General features: G+C 47.7%; 1 protein-coding gene across 9 annotated transcripts in view; it reads left to right on the plus strand.

Annotated features, from left to right (window-relative positions):
- The window catches only part of CRACDL (CRACD like), a 138505-nt gene extending 124559 nt beyond the window's left edge, over positions 1-13946 (plus strand). For 5 of the 9 annotated variants that reach the window (XM_021087223.2, XM_021087224.2, XM_085016111.1 and 2 more), the window contains exons 8-10: positions 10779-10951; positions 11908-12052; positions 13132-13946. In XM_021087223.2, the coding sequence (XP_020942882.1) occupies positions 10779-10951; positions 11908-12052; positions 13132-13274 (461 nt within the window). In that variant the 3' untranslated portion in view covers positions 13275-13946. The remainder of the gene's footprint in view (positions 1-10778; positions 10952-11907; positions 12053-13131) is intronic. The other 4 variants (XM_085016112.1, XM_021087215.2, XM_021087226.2 and 1 more) reach the window with 3 other exon arrangements.
- The last annotated feature ends 6640 nt before the right edge of the window (positions 13947-20586 follow it).

Below are 20586 nucleotides of genomic sequence, written 5' to 3' on the forward strand. Positions count from 1 at the left end.
TTCTGACTCTAGGCATCACCCCAGCATACCCAGTTGTGAAGCCACACCCCCCTCAGCAGGTGGGGTACTGGTGGTACCACAGGTGCCCTTCTCTCACCAACCTGCTCCTGAGGTGGTCCTGGTCACAAGAGTGCACAATAGTGCAGAGGCTGGACTAGCCAGAGAAACTTGGGGGTGGAAATTACAGAAAGAAGACACCTGAGAAAGAATCCTTCACGTACAGATAAGAAATCCTGGGCTTATCTCTAGTTGCACCTATGGATCAACACAGATAAACCTTTGAGAATTTTAATAGAATCAAGTCTCAACATAATACCCAAAATGTCTAGGATACAAACCAAAATCATTCAACATACAAAGGACCAGGAAAATAAGAACAGTTCTCAAAGAAAGAAACAGTCAATAAAAGTCAACCCTGAGATGATCCAAAGGTTGGAATGACTAGACAAAGACTTTAAAGCAACTGTCATACCATGGTTTGGAGACATAAGAGTGAGCACTCGTGAAATGAATGGAAAGATTCTTTGCAAACAAATAAACGATATTTTTAAAAATCCAAATGAATTTTAAAACAGGGAAATATTAGTTAAAAATTCATTCAAAGAGTTCATTAGTAGAATGGAGACAATGAAGGAAAGGGTCAGTAAACTTGAAGATAGATCAATAGATAATACCCTGAACACAAAAAGAAAAAAAAATATTTTAAAGCATCTGGAGCCAGTGTAACAATATTAAAAAGTCTAACATTCATGTCATTGGAGTCCCAGAAGAGAAGAGAAAGAGATTTGAGCAGAAAAGAATTGAGCAGAAGAAATAATGACTGAAAACTCCCTACATTTTTGACAAATAAATTTACAGATCCATGGAGCTCAGATGAATTACTTTTGCAGCTTTGTTAAAAAAAAGAGTGGCTTTATTGTTTGGTTTTACTTTACCTTTTCAACAAGTGGTTCTGGAGTGTGTGAACATCCATAGGCAAAAGTATGAACTTTGACCTATGTTTCATATCATATACCAAAATTAATTCAAAAGGGATTACTGACTTAAAAGTAAAATGAAACTATAAAACCAGTAGGAACTTAGGGGAAAAGATCTTTGAAACAAGGGTCTTGGCAATGAGTTCTTAGGCTTGACATAAAAACATAATCCATGAAAGGAAAAATTGATAAATTGGACTTCAGAATTTAAAACTTTTGCTCTGCCAGAGATCCCATTAAGAGGATGAAAAGACAAGCTATGAGCTGTTGAGAACATATCTGAAAAACATATATCCAATGAAGAACTAGTATCTAAAATATATAAATTATTATCAAAACTCAACAGTAAGAAACCAAAAAATATATTAGACAGTGGGCAAAAGACATGAAGAGATATTTCACCAGAGAGGATATATAGATGGCAGATAAGTACAAGAAAAGATGCTCAATATTATTAGCCATTAGAGAAACACCAATTAAAACCTTAATGAGATACCATCACACACATGTTAGAATGGCTCAAAGTTAAAATGCTGTTAAGGAGTTCCCATTGTGGGTCAGTGGGTTAAGGACCCAGTGTTTTCTCTGTGAGGGTGGAGGTTTGATCCCTGGCCTCGCTCAATGGATTAAGGATCTGGCATTGCCACAAGCTGCAGCATAGAGCTCAGACACAGCTCAGATCTGGTGTTGCCATCACTGTCAGCTGCAGCTCCAATTCGACCCCTGGCCCAGGAACGTCCATGTGCTACAGATGCAGCCATAAAAAGAAAAAAACATGCTGTTAATGCCATGTGCTGGGGTGGAGGGTAGGGGTACAGAGCACGTATTGCTAATGGAAATGCAAACTGATACAGTCACTTTGGGAAATGTTTTGGCAGCATCTTACAAAATTAAAAATACACTTACAACCCGGTCATCTTCCCTCTAGATATTTATCCTAGTTAAAGGAAAGTTAGGGTCACACAAAAACTTGTACATGTGGAGTTCCCGTCGTGGTGCAGTGGTTAATGAATCCGACTAGGAACCATGAGGTTGTGGGTTTGATCCCTGCCCTTGCTCAGTGGGTTAACGATCCAGTGTTGCCGTGAGCTGCAGTGTAGGTCGCAGATGCGGCTCGGATCCTGAGTTGCTGTGGCTCTGGCGTAGGCTGGCAGCTACAGCTCCGATTAGACCCCTAGCCTGGGAACCTCCATATGCCATGGGAGCGGCCCAAGAAATGGCAAAAAGACAAAAAAAAAACCCTTGTACATGAATGTTTATAGTAGCATCATTCATCATCACCAGAGGATGGAAACGTCCCAGATATCCTTCAACTGTTGGCCAGTAGTACACCAACAAACTGCAGTACATGGTGGAATATTAGTCAGCAACAAAAAGGAATGAACTGTGGACACCCCAATAACAGATGAATCTTAAATACCTATGTTACATGAAAGGAGCCAGTCTCAAGATTGTCAACAGTTTTATTCTATTCCTATGACATTTGGAAGAGAGTGATACAGAGGCAGAGCGGGTCAGTCCAATGGCTACTCCAGGGTTTGGGAATAGAGGTAGGCTCTCCCTATAAAGGGGTAGCAGGAGGGAATTTTTGGGGGTGTTGACATTGTTCTGGTCCCATCTTGTGATGCCTGTTACAAGAATCTAAGTGTGTGTTCAAAGTCATAGAATTGTATGATAAAAAAGATGAATTTCACTGTATGCAATTTTTTAAATAATCTTTTAAATGGCACAAAAAAAGAGATGGTAGCCTCCTCTCCACCTATCTCTGAACCTCTCCAATTCCCCCCCCACCACACACAGGAGGAACCACCACTAACAGATTCATCCCAACTCTCTCCCACACCCGTTGCAGTCATAGCTGCATCAACACTGATGTACAGATAAAGATGCAGCAATCCCTTTCCTTCTATTTTAATCACAAAAATGCTATACACGTTGGCTCACAAGTAGATATTTTCACTCCACAGAAAAGATTGGGCATCTTTTCTGGTCAGAATGAATCACTTATCCTCCTTTTTTTTTTTTTTTTTTTTTTTGGTGCACCTGTGGCATGAGGAAGTTCTAGGGCCAGGGATCAAACCCTATGCCACAGCAGTGACAACATCAGATCCTTAACCCTCTGAGCCACAAGGGAGCTCCTATCATCATTCTTTTCAAGGGCTGCAGAGCACATGTGCCGTATTTTATTGTGCCATCCCCCTGCTGAAAGGCATTCTGGTCCCTTTGAGGTTTTTCTTCCTTTGGCTAATAGTGCTACAGTTATCATCCTTCTTCCTTTTTTTGCTAACAGTGCTACAGTGCTAACAACATCCAGGGTGTTGGCTCTATGTATTCACATGATTGTTTCTCTGGGATAGATTCTTTTTTTTTTTTTTTTTTTTTTTTGGCCTTTTTAGGGCCGCACTCATGGCATATGGAGGTTCCCAGGCTAGGAGTCAAATGGGAGCTGCAGCCACCGGCTACACCACAGCCACAGCAACATGGGATCCGAGCCGCATCTGCGACCTACACCACAGCTCACGGAAACACTGGATCCTTAACCCACTGAGCGAGGCCAGGGATGGAAGCCACAACCTCATGGTTCCTAGTCAGATTCATTAACCACTGAGCCACGATGGGAACTCCAATGGGATAGATTCTTAAAAGTGAGTTTTCTGGCTCACAGAGCTTGTGAGGTTTTAACTTAATAGACAGCTTCAAATGCCCCTCCATCAAGATTGTACTAGTTTACACTTCTAAGAGCAGAGTAGAAACTATTTCTCTACCCCCTCATCAGCACAGGGTGTTGTCACTCTTTTTTGATCTATTTTTTTCAGTCTGATGGATAAAGAACGTCAGTTGTGTTTTCACCTTGGTCAGCAGGTCCTGGCCATCCTAACGTGAGGCGACTTTCTCCTTTCCCAGCCCAGGCCCCAGGTCAGCCCTCATTAACCTGTCACCTCCTCCCTCAGCTCTCCCCTCGCCCTCTCCTCCCAAGTCCTGGGTCTATCCATGAATTTTCACTCTCCGACCAAGAAGCAGAACGAGATCAGTGCCTGAGTTCCTGTTGTGGCTCACTGTGTAGAGGACCCGTTGTTGTCTCTATGAGGATATGGGTTTGATCCCTGGCCTTGCTTGGTGAGTTAAGGATCCAGCATTGCCACGAACTGAAGCCTAAATTGCAGATGCAGCTCAGCTCCAGTGTTGCCGTGGCTGTGGCATAGGCCAGCAGCTGTAGCTCTGAGTTAACCCTGATCCTGGGAACTTCCACATGCCTCATGTGCGGCTCTAAAAAGAAGAAAAAGAAAAAAAAAAGGGAATGAGACCAGTGCCCGGAGGTCCCTGTGTGCCCCTTCCAGCAGGCTCGGTACCTCATCTCTGAGCTGTGGGCCATGGGTTGGCCTGGAAGGACCCCCTCTGTCCCTCGGCTTTCATAGGAGAGCCTGTGTGTGCACTGGAGTAGACGTCCTTCCTCTCTGTAGACTCAGCGTCTACCTCTGGGCTTGTGCTCACCCGCTACAGTGATTCTTGGTTTTTCACAGTGGCTACACTCTACGGAGTCGCTGTAAACAGAGAATTAGCAAATCCTGAACCATCACTCAGGGGAGGGAACGTGGAGTCTGGGGCCTGAGAGTCCCTGATCACATTTTTATCAACCAGTAGGTACATAATCTTGTTTCAAGTGTGTTTCTGTTTAAAGACACCTTATTTAATCTGTATTGTTGATCCGTTAGCATCCAACCCCCAGCCAGCAGCAGTATCACATGAGCCTGAACAAAGCTGGCCTGACACTCGGATATTCTCCATGAGCCACATCAGTCTTCCTGTTTTTAGGGCCACCACTTCAGTGCTAGACATGGGGGCTATTTTAGACAGTTAAAAATCACCAAGAAAAAAGACAAAAGTACAAAAAATGTGACCTTGAGTAGACACGAAGGACCCTTTTTACAGTCTGAGAGCAGAAACAAAAAAAAAACAGCACCACCCTGTTGTGCATCAGCTGGGAACATGCTCGTCCCAGGACTCAAATTGTTCACTGCTCTGTGCACATCTGCAGATGACCGTGACGGGTCAGGAGCGTTGATTTGGGTGTTATCAATGCATTTTTAGCGAGTAGGCAAATTCTCACATGTAAAAGTCCGGGACAGTGAGGATTGATGTGCCGTGGGTGCGGCCCTAAAAAGAAAACAACAACAAAAAAATGGCAGAACAATGGAAAAAGATGCAAAGCCACGTGCCAGGATGTGAACACAGCTCTCTTGGGCGTTTGATTCATAGAAAACTTTTTTCTCCCCCTTTCTCCGTGTGTCTACTTTCCGAATGTGGGCAGTGTGCGTGTGTCCTTTTATGAACAAGAAAGGTATTATATGAAGGGAAAAAGATTCTCTAAAAATTGCTGCTTCGCAACAAATGACCGAAGCCGAGTAGCAGCTCCTCTGCCGCCTCCCTCTGTGAAAGAGGCATGTGCTCGCCAGTTCACCCCCTTGCTCCCTGCTCCACCCCGCCTCTCCTCTCCTTCCTGTTATGGCCCGGCCGCCTCTGAACCTATTGGTCACTAGGGTAGCATGGTGAACAAAATGGCCATGCTTCTTGTTTGCATGGAGCACAGACAATAGAAGACTTCCTGGAGAAAAGTGAGAAGAAAGGCCTTGTCTACCTTCCTAGGAATTAGGATTTCATCCTGTAAGCCCACAGGGAGACAGTAAATATTCTTAAAACAGTTAAAAAAAAAAAAAAAGCTGCTTCAGAAGTTCCCATTGTGACTTGGCAGGTTAAGAACCCAACATAGTGTCCGTGGGGACGCAGGTTCGGTCCCTGGCCTCGATCAGTGGGTTAAGGATCCGGCGTTGAGGATTTGCGTGAGGATGCCTCAAACTGGGGTGTAGGTCACAGGTACAGCTGGCATGTGGTGTTGCTGTGGCTGTGGTGTAGCCCGGCAGCTGCAGCTCCAATTTGACCTCTAGCCTAGAAACTTCCTTATGCCGCAGGTGCGGCCCTAAAAAGGAAATTAAAAAAAAAAAAAAAAAGGCTGTTTCAGAATCGGCAGCATCTCCCAAGTGTTTAGGAGATGTGAGAAGTGGGTTGCTGGGCCCTGTATTAGCTCAGGGATGAGGATCCGCCTCAAATTCTCAGCCAGGGGCAGGAAGGTACAGCCATTTACATACCTCTCACTGCCTCTGGCTAGCATAGGGGACATGGACCCCCCGATCAGAGCGCCACTTTGCGGGTCCTTAGGACACCGCCTGTGCCCTGCTGCGTATAACCCTCTCCAGTGAGTTGTAAAATACTCTTGTGGGCTCCCATGGGTCACCTGATTGCATGGTGGTATGAATTCAGCAGAGCTAAGTCTGGGCCCTCATGGTCAGAGTGACACCACTGTCAGGCGTCCAATCACCCCGGGGACCTGAGCCCTGAGATACAGGGGCTGCCTGGGCCTCGCACAGTCGCCGTCTGCCTCCAGCATAAAACCAGGGATGGACATGTTCTCTCCACGTACATTTAGTCTTGACCAAGTCACCCAGAGTATTTTGTTGACTGAGGCAGTAGATTTCAACCCCCATTAGAGCCTTGTCCCTGTCCCCCTGGGGTGCGGCAAAGGCCAACACTCATGGAGCTTTGCTGAGGGGCAGCGTGGCCAGACATCAAAAGGAAGGAGCCAAGAGGAAGTGAAAGGACCCTTGAAGAAAAACCCAGAAAGGGGATACAAGGACTCAATGGAAGGAGGGGTTGGGAGTGAGGGATGAGAAATGCAGACTTTCTGGACAATATGCAGCCCCTGGTTGCCTTCTGTGTGCTGGGCAATCACTGGGGTCTCTGGACAGGAAATAAAATGTAGAATTACATTGTCATCAATAGGCTAACATTAGAACTATACCTGGTATGAGTCTCTGCTGTGTGTGTTAAGTAAATAAGAAGTTCCAACAACCAAAACCATGTAGCTGTGGGGTGGATGGCCAGCTAGCGGGTGAGTCTGGTGCCAGACAGGGGGCAGACATCTCAGGCCACTTACGGGGTGGGGGCTGTTGGAGGGGAAGAGCCTGTCTAGCCAGGTGACCAGGGCAGGCTTCAGGGGGGAGGCAGCATCCAGGAGGCGACTTGGTGGCCACAAAGGGATGACCCTGAGATAGGGTATCCAGCCCCTTGTCACTTCCTCTTGGACTGTGGCCATAGCCTCTCCTCCCCTCCAGCCTCCTCTCTCCTCCCCTTCAGCCTCCCTTGCCCCTACTCAGACTCACTTCCCATGCAGCCTCCAGAGTGTGCTGGGTTTAAACCACCATGTAGACAAGAAGGCCAGGAAGACCCTCTCAGTTGGTCCAGCCTGCGTTTGAGCCCCTCTGGCCTGGCCTGCTGGCGGCGCCGCCTCCTGCCCTGTGCACCTGGGAGGCCTTTCCTTCCCCTTCTGTTCAGCCTAGAAGGTTCCTTCTCCAGGTCCCAACCTCAGACAGCATCCTCAGATCCTACTTACTGGTGTTACCCTGTGTCTACACAGCACATTGTGAACCGTAGCAGTTTCTGGTTTCCACCACGTGACTTGTTTGTGCCATTCTCCCCCACTGGACTTGGAGCTCTTTGAAGAAACAATATTTTATTTTTTCTCCTTAGCATCTAACACAGTCCCTGCCCATAGCAAACAATGAGCGAATGAATGAGTGAGTGGGGAAGAAAGGAAGGAGGAGCAGGGGAGTAGAAATGTTGGGCTCTGGTTAAGAATAGAAGATAAGGGCCTTCCCATTGTGGCTCAGCGGAAACGAATCCGACTAGCCTCCATGAGGACACAGGTTCGATCCCTGGCCTCGCTCAGTGGGTTAAGGATCCGGCATTGCTGTGCGCTGTGGTGCAGGTTGCAGATGAAGCTCGGATCCTGCATTGCTGTATCTGTGGTATAGGCTGGCAGCTACAGCTCTGATTCGATCCCTGACCTGGGAACCTCCGTGTGGCACGGTGTGGCCCTAGAAAGACAAAAAAAAAAAAAAAAAAGAATAGCAAGTAGGGCTGGATTACACATTTGGAAGTGGACTGAGTGTTGAGGTCAGGAGTGGAACCAAGACCATCTGGGGAAGAAGAGAGAGGCTGAGGGTCCGGAAGAGGAGGGATTCCAGGTTTAGGAGCAAGATTCTGGCAAGAGCCTAGAGAGGGAATGCCCAGGGTACAGGCCTGCAGAACAGGTCATGTGGCCACATCTGAGTGGCAGGGGGTATAGCAGGCGGAGGATGAGGAGAAGCCTCGGACTGTGGTCCAGGGCTTGGGTGGATGGAAAGCATAGTGCTCCCATCATCTGGGTCCAGGATTAGCTGAGGACAGAGAAGAGCAGAGAACTGCAGCTCTGAGGGGGTGGCGAGGTGCCTGGAGACATTTTGCTTTGATTTTGCAAAGCAATGGGGAAGAGTTCAGCGGCCAAGGAGAGCCAGCTAGGGAGCAGGATTTGCAGGGGCCAAGGGCAGGCCAGTGCTCAGTGGAGCCCAAGGCTCTTCTCTACCCTGGCGGGAGAGGGAAGCTCACAGGGCGGTGGCTCTGTCCCTTGCCCCGCCTTTGTGACCAGAAGCCAAACCACATAGAGTTCATTCTAAACACTCCAGAGGAGTTCCTGTTGTGGCTCAGTGGAAACGAATCCGACTGGGAACCATGAGATTGCGGGTTCGATCCCGGGCCTCGTTCAGTGGGTTAAGGATCCGGTGTTGCTGTGAGCTGTGGTATAGTTCGAAGACGAGGCTCAGATCTTGTGTTGCTATGGCTGTGGTGTAGGCTGGCAGCCTAATTAGACTCCTAGTCTGGAAACCTCCATATGCTGCAGGTGTGGCCCTAAAAAGCAAAAAAGAAAAAGAAAAAAAAATAAACAGAGCAAGGTATGGCGTCCGTCAGGACATAAAGAATGAGGAGGCTGACTCCTCTCCTGATACTCCCAGGTGTGACCATGACATTGGTGTGGCCATGACACTGGTGTGCCCTGTGTAGCCAGGGGAGCAGGAAAGAGCCAGGCCAGGATCAACATCCATCTGTTTGGTGGGGTGGCGGGCAGATACTCAGAGAAGCCGTGGGGAACCCTTGGATCCAGGGTGCTTCCCAGAGACCTGTGAAGAGTTGCTTATTTCATCATTTGGTCTCCTTGAGGGGAAGAAAAAGCTAGCTTCACTTTTGTGTTGATGAAGATAATAAATGTTTATCATAGAAAATATGAAAATTCAGGGGTTTCCACCGTGGTGCAACAGGATCGCCGGCATTTGGGGAGTGCTGGGACCTGGGTTCCATCCCCCACCTGGCATAGCGGGTTTTTTTTTTGTTTTTTTTTTTTGACATGTGACATTTTATTAAACGGAGAAATTAGAATTGAAATCAAGGCATGAAGCATTCTTTGCTAAAACAGCAATCATTCCCTATAGGGTTGGAGCAGAAGTGAAGTTTCATCTTCTGAGCCCGCCCTTATGACATCTGACAATCAAATTCAAAGCAGGTGTAGCTTGTATCACCACAGCCTGTCCCTTCTAAGAGCGTCCTGCTTTTTGTCGCTATTATATGAGATTCTGATAAGAAGCACATGCTCTCCTGGTAGGGACTTCTGAAAATATTCAATAGAAATCACAAAAGCATGTAAAAAGGGCAAAAACCCCACTTGTTAGTTTGAATTTGCAGTGTGGAGTGCTGAGAGCTTGTTTCTCATGGGAGAGATGATTTGTCATCCTGTCTGCTCTAGAGCACAGCTGACTGTTGTATGTGCCATTGGTCTCCCAGGCTGTAGCTCTCAGAGAGGATCAAATTGAAACACATAAGTACTAACTAGGATTCAGTCCTCTTGACTGGAAGTCACAGCTGAACCTGACTTAGGGTTGGAGCCCAGGCCTACATCCGGCTCAGATCTGATCCCTGGCTCTGGAACTCCTCATGCTGCAGGGCGGCCACAGAGAAAAAAAAAAAAAGAAAAGAAAAAAGAAAGAAAACACAGAAGAGTTGAAAGTCAAGGGTGCGGGAGAGGATAACGCACAGTTTTTCTGCCCAAAATAAGCACTGTGAATATGGAAGGAAATTCAGCCAAACATTCTGTTTTTCAAGGCATTATTTCTCTTCTCTCCCGAACGTCAAGGAAAATAGCTGTGGCTTAGTTTTGGTGTCATTCTCCACAAGGGGAAGGTTGTGCTTCCAATTTTTAAAAGAAGGGAGGAAGCTAATTTTCCAGCTAATCAGGTATTGGGTAGTATGGACTAGTCCACAGTGACAAGACTATATTAAAGAAATCTAGATACTGAGTCTTATCTCATTCCATGACAGCTCCTGTAGGAAGAAGTTGGCTTTAAAAATGTGTGTATAGGAGCAGTTGCATTTAATTTTGTGTGGCTCAGATTGGAGGAGCATAATCCCTACAATTCTTTTTCTTTCTTCTTCTTCTTTTTTTTTTTTTTGGTCTTTTTAGGGCCACACCCTTGGCTTATGGAAGTTCCCAGGCTAGGGGTCAAACGAAGCTATAGCTGTTGGCCTACACCACAGCCACAGTGTCTCAGGATCTGAGCTGCATCTGTGACCTACAGCACAGCTCACGGAAACACCGGATCCTTAACCTGCTGAACAAGGCCAGGGATCAAACCCGTGCCCCTATGCATACTAGTCTGGTTCGTTACTGCTGAGTCACAAGGGGAAACACCCCTTTGATTCATATTTAACTGAGAGAAAAAATCCCCCAAAGAAAAGTGCTGGTGTCACCAGGGAGGCCCCCAGACCTCCTTCCCCACCCCTGCCCCCCAGCCCCTGTGCAGGGATCTCTGGGCAGGAGAAGCCACAGCAGGGCTGAAGGTAACAAAGATCGTCCAGCATCACCTGTGTCTTTGCCCACAGAGAAGGCAGCAGGGCCTGGAGCCGACAGCCAGCCCGCGCCTCCCTGGGTCACCACGGGGCGGCAGAAGCGGCGAGGGGCCTCGGAGCAGACACCTAGCCAGGAGGACAAGCCTGGGGTGCGGACCTTGAAGTCTGAACCGGGAAGGCCAGCCAGGACACCAGAGAGAGCCCAGGTACTTGGAGCCAACACTCCCTGTCCCTGTGGACACAGAAGAGGGCGAGGCTGGGACACCGAGACGCCCCATGTCCTGCACAGTCATACAGGGATGCAGTCTGCCCTGTGCAGCTGCGGGGCGGTTAGGGAGGCCGACAAGCCGCTTCCACAGTGGGACAGCCCTCCGCTCCCAGCCTCCTAGGCAACATGCACGGCTCAGCATCTGGAGAAGAGTGAGGTTAAAATAACTTCTCAGTTGGATGCTAGGCGACCATGTCAACAGCTTCATCTCAACTCATTTTGAGGTGATGACGGAGCTCTGCTTTGGCCGCTGGGCTGGCTGCCCACAGGGCTGGAACCTGGGGCCCCCGTTGTAGTCCAGACTGAAAACAGCTTTCCCAAACCCAAATGACTGTGCATCGAAGCATGCTGAGACTCTCAGCTTTTGTGTTCCCCTCTAGCCAGGGTGCATCCCGAGGCCTGTCCCAGATGAGCCTGAGCTGGCAGGAGGACCTCCTTCCTTTCATTTTGACCGACATCACAGTCAGACTGGTGCTTGAAACCCGCCCTGCAGGCCTGGGGAACTTACAAAAGATATATTCTCCCATAATCGTGGCCTCCACAATCAGACCAAGGGTCATAAGGGTTTCCAAATGATTTCCAATTGCAGTTCATTTTGCCTTTTATGTGGAGCCCTGTGTTCTGACATCTGGGGCAGAGGCCAGGGGTGGGGACAGGGCAGAAGCTATCCCTGTGCGTGCCTGGGAGAAGGCCCTGCAGAAGAAGGCCCCTCCAGCATCCTGGAGCTGGACGGCAGTGAGCGCCCAAACCAGACCCCCACTACCACCCCCCAAGAAAGTGCCAGCAGCTTGTGTCTCACTGGTGCAGAAGCTCATGGCTCACTGTCCTGGGTTGTGTTTGTCCCCATCTGAATCTCAGGTGATGGGACAGTGTGTCTTTCTCGTGCCCTAACAGGACTCTGTGAGGCAGGCCGACTTCGTCCGCAGCAAATCTTTCCTGATGGCCCCTGCCAAGCCCCTTGGGGACCAGAGGCAAGGGACAAAGCTCCGCCTCCAGGAGGGGCTGCAAAGAGGGATCTCCTTGTCCCATCAGAACTTGGGTATGAAACCTGAAAATTGTACCGAACACTTTGAAAGGCACTTCCCGTTTGTTCTGTTGTTTTCTGTTTGTTTTGTTTGTTTGTTTGTTTTAGGGCCCCACCTGTAGCATATGGAAGTTCCCCCGCTAGGGGTCGAATTGGAGCTGCAGCTGACAGCCTACGCCACAGCCACAGCAACTGGGGATTGTTAACCCACTGAGCAGGCCAGGGATTGAACCTGCATCCTCATAGATACTAGTCAGGTTCATTACCTCTGAGCCACAATGGGAACTCCCTGTTTTGTTTTTCTGAAATACTTGCTACGTTGATTTTTTAAACAGCCTTTATTGAGATAATCATTTACGTGGCAAAAAAACCAACCATTTTAATCTTACGATTCAGTGAGTATATTTTGACAAGGAGTGTATATGTGGCTGACCAGGCTGAACAACCTTCACAGTCTAATTTTAGAGCATTGCCCTCACCCTAAAAAGCCACCTCATGCCCATTTCAAGTCACTCACCATTCCCAGCCCCAGCTCTAGGCAGCCACTAATCTATTTTTTTGTCTCTCTTTGCCTTTCTTGGGACATTTCTTATAAATGGAATCATAAAATATGCGTTCTTTTGTATCTGACTTCTTGCACTGAACATGATGTTTCTAGGTTCATCTTTGTTGTTGCATGCATCTGTATTTTTATTTGGGGTCTTTTTTTTTTTTTGGTCTTCTTAAAGTCACACTTGTGGCGCTTGCGGCATATGGAGGTTCCCAGGCTAGGGGTTAAATCAGAGTTGAAGTTGCTGGCCTATACCACAGCCACCGCAACACAGGATCTGAGCTGCCTCAGCAACCTACACCACAGCTCATGGCAACATTGGATCCTTAACCCACTGAGCGAAGCCAAGGATCAAACCTCGTCCTTCATGGATGCTAGCCAGATTTGTTAATCACTGAACCATGACAGGAACTCCCCAAAGTCTTTTTATCATATAAGTGATTCGATTCCTAACTCCTCTTTCCATATAAAGGGGTTGTATGTTTTGAGTCCATGGTTAAGACCTTGTACCTGTATTTTAAAGGCTGTTCTGACTTCTCTCCAGCAGCCCAGTCGGCAGTGATGATGGAGAAAGAGTTGCATCAGCTGAAGAGAGCCAGTTATGCCAGCACAGACCAGCCATCCTGGATGGAACTTGCCAGAAAGAAATCTCAAGCCTGGAGCGACATGCCCCAAATTATAAAATAGGTGGACCACGTGCTGTTAAAGAATGGCCACTACCTTGACAGGTCACTTCATTTAAAACTGCCACTAACTCAAGGCAAACAAACTGTGAAACTGAAGAGTGATTTTTATCATCAGGTTATGGGAGAGCGAGCTCAGGGAGGAGGAAGAAACCAGGCAAACAAGCTGGACAGACTCGTGGCCACAGGCCCGGGCCAGAGGTGCCCCGAGACAAGAACGCCATTGAACGGGGCCAGGAACAAGGTTCTGTGCCCAGAGGTATGAATGTGTCTTTCAGAATCCCCTTGATAAAGAGGGTGCCGTCAGGGAAGCAGATGCGAATGGAACTCGGATACAGAACTTGGAAGCCGGGCAGGAGAAGGTGTGTCTGTGCCTCCACCTGAGATGAGCTTGCGTCTCTGGCCGTTGTCCTGCCTTTGGAACCCACCCTCTCCCTTCATGTTTACTGTTAGGCATGACATTCATGGTAAAACAGGGATGCCATTTCCAAGAGCAGCTATAAGACGGTCAGTTTTCCTGAAGGTAGCCCCTCTAAGAAGGAGTGGAAGGAACACAGCAGGGTTCGTCAGTTCAGAGACTGTGTCCAAAAACAATTTTTAAAATTTTCCACTCGGCGTCTGTGTCCTTCACTATTGCACAATGCATTGCCTGTTCAATAAAAGGTTTCAAACATGCTTCCATGATACGTGTGTGTATTATTTCGACTCACGATGAGAGAATGACCTCCTGCGGCTGAGTTAAACACCATGTGTGGAATTTCAAAGATGGATCTCATTTCAAATCTCAGTTGGGTCGATTTTGCAGTTTGGATTTTGATGAGATTTTTTTTTCCCCCCAATAATGTTTGGTGTTCATTTTTTGGAATTCAGAAGATACTGTAGGTGTTGGCTCTTCACGACTGTTTGTACAACATATTAAGAATATAAAATTTCCTTAAAAGCAGCAATTCTTTAGCATCTCCTTAATTTAACCTGCACATTTCTGTTGCAAACTAGGTTATCAGTGCATTAACCACAATGACCATCAATGGAGAACATGGATCAGCCGGCAGAGCAAGAGCGCGCTTTTGGGATCTTGGAATTTCTGTCTCTATTTTTAAAAACCTTTCCAATTTTCTCCTTTGAACAGACTAATATCCATGAAATATGTCTAGCCAGGGACATTGAGCCATCAGAACCAGTAAGACCTTGGAAGTTCCCTGGTGGCTCAGCAGGTTAAGGATCCAGCATTGTCACTGCAGCAGCTCAGGTCACTGTTGTGGCCCAGGTTCAATCCCTGGCCCTGGAACTTCTGCATGCTGTGGGCTGGGCCAAAAACCTCCAGTAAGATCTCACATATTTATAATTTGATATTATGTACCCTAAGTTTTGCTATTTTTGTTTTATTCTCCATCTTCATGAATAATTTTTTTTTTTTTCTAGCTGTTTCTAGTTGGTCAGGTCTACTTGTGTGGAAAAAGTCCTGGGATAGTTGTATTTTCCCTAACAAATTGATTAATTTCATTCTCTTAGAGAACATCAATATAGAATCTGAACATGGGAGTTCCCATCGTGGCGCAGCGGAAACAAATCTGTCTAGGAAGCATGAGGTTGTGGGTTCGATCCCTGGCTTTGCTGAGTGGGTTAAGGATCTGGCGTGGGTGTGGCTGTGGCATAGGCTGGCAGCTGTAGCTCCAATTAGACCCCTAGCCTGGGAACCTTTGTATACCTCGGGTGCAGCCCTAAAGCAAAAAAAAAAAAAAAAATCTGAATATGCATCCAGCCTTGCTCCAAAAGCTTAGGCATGAATAGCTTTAGCCAGAAAGAAAAAAAAAAAAAAAAAAAAACCTGTGTTGGCTATTATTACCCAACACTATCTTTTCTTCTATTAGCAGAACATTTTAGATGAACAGTTTTGAGGCAGCAGATTTCACTGTAAGATTAAAAGTATTTAGCTCAGTTCTGTTCAAACAGAGGTTGATATTTTTTGAGTGTTTCAGGACTTGGTTTAATTCTCTCTGGCACCTGGTAAGTTAAGAAGGTAGAGGATTTTAGGATACTGGGAGAATTCACTGGGGTGGGAAAATGGTGGTCCGGCAGCTGTCACCCAACGCCCCTGCCCTGCACCCTGCGTGAAGGTCATGGCCCTCTTCCGTAACAAGAGGAGCTGAGTCAGGCCAAACTTTGGAGCTGACCTGGGCAGTCTTGAGTGGCAGTGGAGATTGTAAAAGCCTGCAATGAATTGTCAGCCTTGGTTTTCCTAAGAAGAAAGACAAGCGATTACCTTTCTCTGCCCAGGCACTGCTCTGAGTGCTTCACATCTATTATTTGTAATCCTCTCCACAGTCCTTTGGAGATAAGTACCAAGCTTCCTCTTTGCAGGTGAGGAAACAGAGGCGCCTAATTGATATTAAGGTCACCTGTCCAAGATCTGCTAGCAGAGCACCTGGTAAGTGGCCCAGGCCCTGAGCTTTTAAACTCTGCCCTCCAGTGAATCTCCATTTTTTAAAAAAGCGCTAGTGTGGAGGTGAGTCTGTGTCCTCAAAGGTGTAACACAGACAAGAGAGCAGTAAAATTGACCTTGATGGCTCCCACGTGGCTATGGACTGAGTTTTTATGTCTCCCCAGCATTCATAGGTTAAATCCTAATGCCCAACGCAATGGTACTAGGAGGTGGGGCTTTGGGGAGGTGAATAGGTCACGAGGACAGAGCCCTCAGGAAGAGATTCATGCCCTTATGACAGAGACCCCAGAGAGCTGCTCCTGCCATGTGAGGACACCATGAGAAGATGACCATCGGCAGCCAGAAAGGGGACTCTCACCTCTGCTCGCACCTGGAACTTGGACTCCCCAGCCTCCAGAACTGTGAGAAACAAATTTCTGTGATTTATAAGCCATTCTGTTCCAGCAGCCCCAACTGACCAAGACCTAGGTCGCAGAGACAAGGGTACCTCACAATGCATCCCAGGGTGACCACTGGCTCTCCCACCCTCAGTTCCTTCAAGGGACTAGAGAGAGTGTCAGGGTCCTTTGTACCTTTTTTTTTTTTTTTTTTTTTTTTTTTTTTTTGCTTTTTAGGTCCGCACCCACAGCATATGGAGGTTCCCAGGCTGGGGGTTGAATCGGAGCTGCAGTTGCCGGCCTACACCACAGCCACAGCAACTTGGGATCCAAGCCACAACTTCGGGCAGCTTGTAGCAAGGCTGAATCCTTAAGCCACTGAGCAGCGCCTAGGATCAAACCCATATCTACATGAATACTAGTCGGGTTCTTAACCTGCTGAGCCACAACAGGAACTGCCCTTTATAATTTTTTTAATCACCAGCACCTGTGAGGTGAGGTGTTGCCGTCATCATTTTGCTTCATTTCAGCTGTGTGTGGGTGCTCTACCAGGGCCTTGGGCACCCTGATGAGCAAATGAGCAACCTGCATTCCATTATGGGGGGCTCACTGAGGTCATCATCCTGAAAAGGGAGAAAAAAGGGGAAAATAGCATTAAGTGCAACCGTGAACCTGAAACGGACTTGGGTGAGGCAGAAAGGCTCCTTGGGACAGGGTCTGCTCAAGGGACAACCTAATTGTGAACATGAACCAGCCACGCAGAGATCAGGGGAGGACACTCCAGGAAGAGGGAACTGCTCCACCAAGGCCCAGGCCCTTGTGCTGGCACATCTAGAAGAGGAGTAGTTGGCAGGGGTGGGGCAAGGGGAAGGAGCAGGGGCACCAGGGAGCAGACCACATGGTCCAGGTGCTGCAGAAGGCTGGTGAATGGGGGTGACGGGAGGGGATGTATTTACATTTTAGGAAGATGGTTGTAGACGATGGGTGAGAATGGATTGTGTGTGGACATAGGTGGAAGCAGGAAGTGAGAAGGCCTTTGCCTTCTATGTGGGGTCAAGGTGGTCTGGTCTAGAGTAACAGTGGAGGTGCAGAGAAGTGGATGGATTCAAAATGCTTTTAAGGAGTTCCTGTCGTGGCGCAGTGGTTAACGAATCCGACTAGGAACATGAGGTTGAGGGTTCGGTCCCTGCCCTTGCTCAGTGGGTTAACAATCCGGCGTTGCCGTGAGCTGTGGTGTAGGTTGCAGACGCGGCTCGGATCCCGCGTTGCTGTGGCTCTGGCGTAGGCCGGTGGCTACAGCTCCGATTCAACCCCTAGCCTGGAAACCTCCATATGCCGCGGGAGCGGCCCAAGAAATAGCAACAACAACAAAAGACAAAAAAAAAAAAAAATGCTTTTAAGAGGGGGGCTTATGTGTTCCTGTTGGGGCTCAGTGGGTTGAGAAGAACCGCTCTTGGTGATCTCCAGTGCAGCAGGCCCACCTTGGCCCCTCACAGTCCCATGCCACTCCAGGCAGCCTAACAGGATCTCTTCAAGACAATGCAGTCATTTCGCTGAGGGGAATTTCGATGAATAACATTTTCTTCACTTCCTTCAAGCCTCTCCTGATGTTTGAAGAAAGAAGAGAGCATGAACTTATTTTCACCCCACAGGGAACAGACCAGAACCAGAAGTGAAAGTTCAAGAGAAGGACAAATGAAGAAATATCTTAATTAACAGGGCGGGATGCCCCATCAGGAGTGAGCTCCTTGGCACCCGAAGTAAGCAAGCAGAGGGAGGATGATGGTCCCTCTAGGATCATGTACATATCTACCTCCCCCCAGAAAGGACTTCGGCTTGAGTGGCCTTCCCAGCCCGGAGCTACTCTGTACCTACAACACATAGGGGTCCAAGGCGGCACCTTTTACGTTATTTATGTGATACAGTTCCGTTACATTGCTCTTAATACTAATTATTACCTAGAAGTCACCATCTAGAAAATAATCCAGGAGTTCCTGTTGTGGCTCAGCAGGTTAAGAACCTGACTAGTATCTACGAGGACTTGGGTTTAATCCCTGGCCTCACACAGTGGGTTAAAGATCCAGCGTTGCTGTGAGCTGTGGTATTTAGGTTGCAGACACAGCTTGGATCCAGTGTGGTTGTGGCTGTGGTGCTGGCCAGCAGCTGCAGCTCTGATTCGACCCCTGGCCTGGGAACTTCCATTTGCTGCAGGTGTAGCCATTAAAAAAAAAAAAAAAGAAAAGAAAAGAAAAAATAATCCAAATGGGCTTTTACGCAGAATGCAGTTGTTCAGGGTGCTTTGGAAGCTTTTCATTATCAGGAGAAGGAAGCTGGGTAGAACCAGCCAGTCAGAGGATGGGCCTTCCCAGTCCTTTCTAGGAACGTGTGTGGTGGGGGAGGGGTGCAGAGCTGCCCCCCCCCCCCCGGCCCCTTCCCTGAATCTTCTGGTTAGTTCTATTTAACGCCCGTGTGGAGAGAAATATTAATTTATTCCTTGGTAGATGAAGATAATCTCTAGTAAACAGGCTTTTTAGGACCAAACAGCAGAAATCCTCCAAGCTGAATGCACGGGCCTTGGGTAACACACCGGGTGTTCGGCCATTGCTGGCATTTGCTTTATATGCGTGGTCTAGTTTCCTTCCTGACTTCTCCTTAGGGAAATTCTCCTCACTCACATGGTCATAAAGGAGAAATGTGTTTGTGATGTCCAGAAGTTTCTTAAAAACAACAACTGGGAGTTCCCGTCGTGGCGCAGTGGTTAACGAATCCGACTAGGAACCATGAGGTTGCGGGTTCGATCCCTGCGCTTGCTCAGTGGGTTAATGATCCGGCGTTGCCGTGAGCTGTGGTGTAGGTTGCAGACGCGGCTCGGATCCCACGTTGCTGTGGCTCCGGTGTAGGCTGGCAGCTACAGCTCCGATTGGACCCCTAGCCTGGGAACCTCCATATGCCGCAGGAGCGGCCCAAAGAAATAGCAAAAAGACAAAAAAAAAAAAAAAAAAAACAACAACTGTCAGGCTGGCTGTTGGGGTATCCATCAGGAGTTGGTTTACCAAGTTCTCATTAGACCACCCAGAACTGTCTGTGGAGCTGCCAAAGGGCTTCAGGTCTGCACACCCCTGAGCGCGAGCAGATCTCCCTGCCAAGTGCCTAGCTCAACAGTTGCTACTGTCTGAAAAAACAAACAAACAAACAAAAAGTCAACATTTATCTTACGATCCAGTAAAGAACAAGCCACGCCTGGAAGATCGCCACAGGGATACAAATTCTGGTATCAAACTCGGGAAAATGCGAAATTGCTCCTGAGACAAAGGAAACTCGAGGCCAGTCATCAGAGAGTCCTTCAGGCAGCAGAAACCCAATCTCCCCAAAGCGGTAGCCTTGAAATTCACATGCTCCATCTTTCTTCCCAAAGGAGGGGAAGGGGGGAAATGAAGAGATTGTTTCACTCTTGCCCATGGCCAGCACCCCCCCACACCAGTCCCTGCTTCTTCTCACAACTCATCTGTAAGGACCAGTCCCTCCCAGCAAGTGGGTGTCCAGGCTCCAACAAGGGCCCAGAAAGAGGCAGGGTTTGGATGCCCACCACAGTGCTGGGTGCCGGGTGGCCCTCAGGAGCCCCCACCTTCTTGTCTCTCGGAACGCTGTCCACTGGTGGTGCTGAAATGTGTCAAGGATCCGAAAAGTTTGCAAAGAATATGGGGCAAGGCAGTAAATTCAAAGGCTCCAGGGAGTTCTGGTGTACCTGGTGGCTTGTAGATGCTCAGTTAATGTCTACTGAATGAAGGACTAAACAAGATATTTGGCAACATGACTGTTGCCACGCAGGGTCAGTCTACAAGAAAATGCCATCCCAGTTACACACACCTCACCCTCATTCATTCCTGCTTGTCAGAGTCCAGCCCAAAAATTCTTAGTTGGAGTGGAAAGGTTGGGGGAGAAGGAAAGAAGGAGGTAGGAAAAAGAATCAGAAATTAGAGTTCCCATTGTGGCTCAGTGTGTTAAGAACCAAACTAGTGTCCATGAGGATGCAGGTTTAATCCCTGGCCTTGCTCGTGGGTTAAGGATCCAGTGTTGCCACAAGCTGCAGTGTAGTTTGCAGATGTGGCTTGGATCTGGTGTTGCCATGGCTGTGGTGTACTGGCAGCTGAAGCTCTGAATCAACCCCTAGCCTGGGATTTTCTATATGCCGTAGTTGTGGCCCTAAAAAGAAAGAAAGAAAAAAAGAATCAGAGATTCCAAGGAGCTTTTTTTCAGACTACCCAAGCCTGCTTTTCTCTGGTGCATATCAGACCAAAACTACCTGGTATGTGGAATGCAGCCTTTGGCATTTGATGGCCCAAATACAGTGAATGTTCTTTTTTTTTATTACTCAATGAATTTATGACATCTGTAGTTGTATAATGATCATCACAATCCAATCAGTGAATGTTCTTGATCAATGCTCCATGTACATGCAGGAAGTGCTGTTGTTGGGTGGAAAGTTCTGTAAATGT

The sequence above is a fragment of the Sus scrofa genome, chromosome 3 (assembly GCF_054392235.1).
Source record: "Sus scrofa isolate SSC_HxYL_T2T_F1_AM1 chromosome 3, Sscrofa_HxYL_maternal_Yorkshire_Landrace_v2.0, whole genome shotgun sequence".
Classification (NCBI taxonomy): Eukaryota; Metazoa; Chordata; class Mammalia; order Artiodactyla; family Suidae; genus Sus; species Sus scrofa.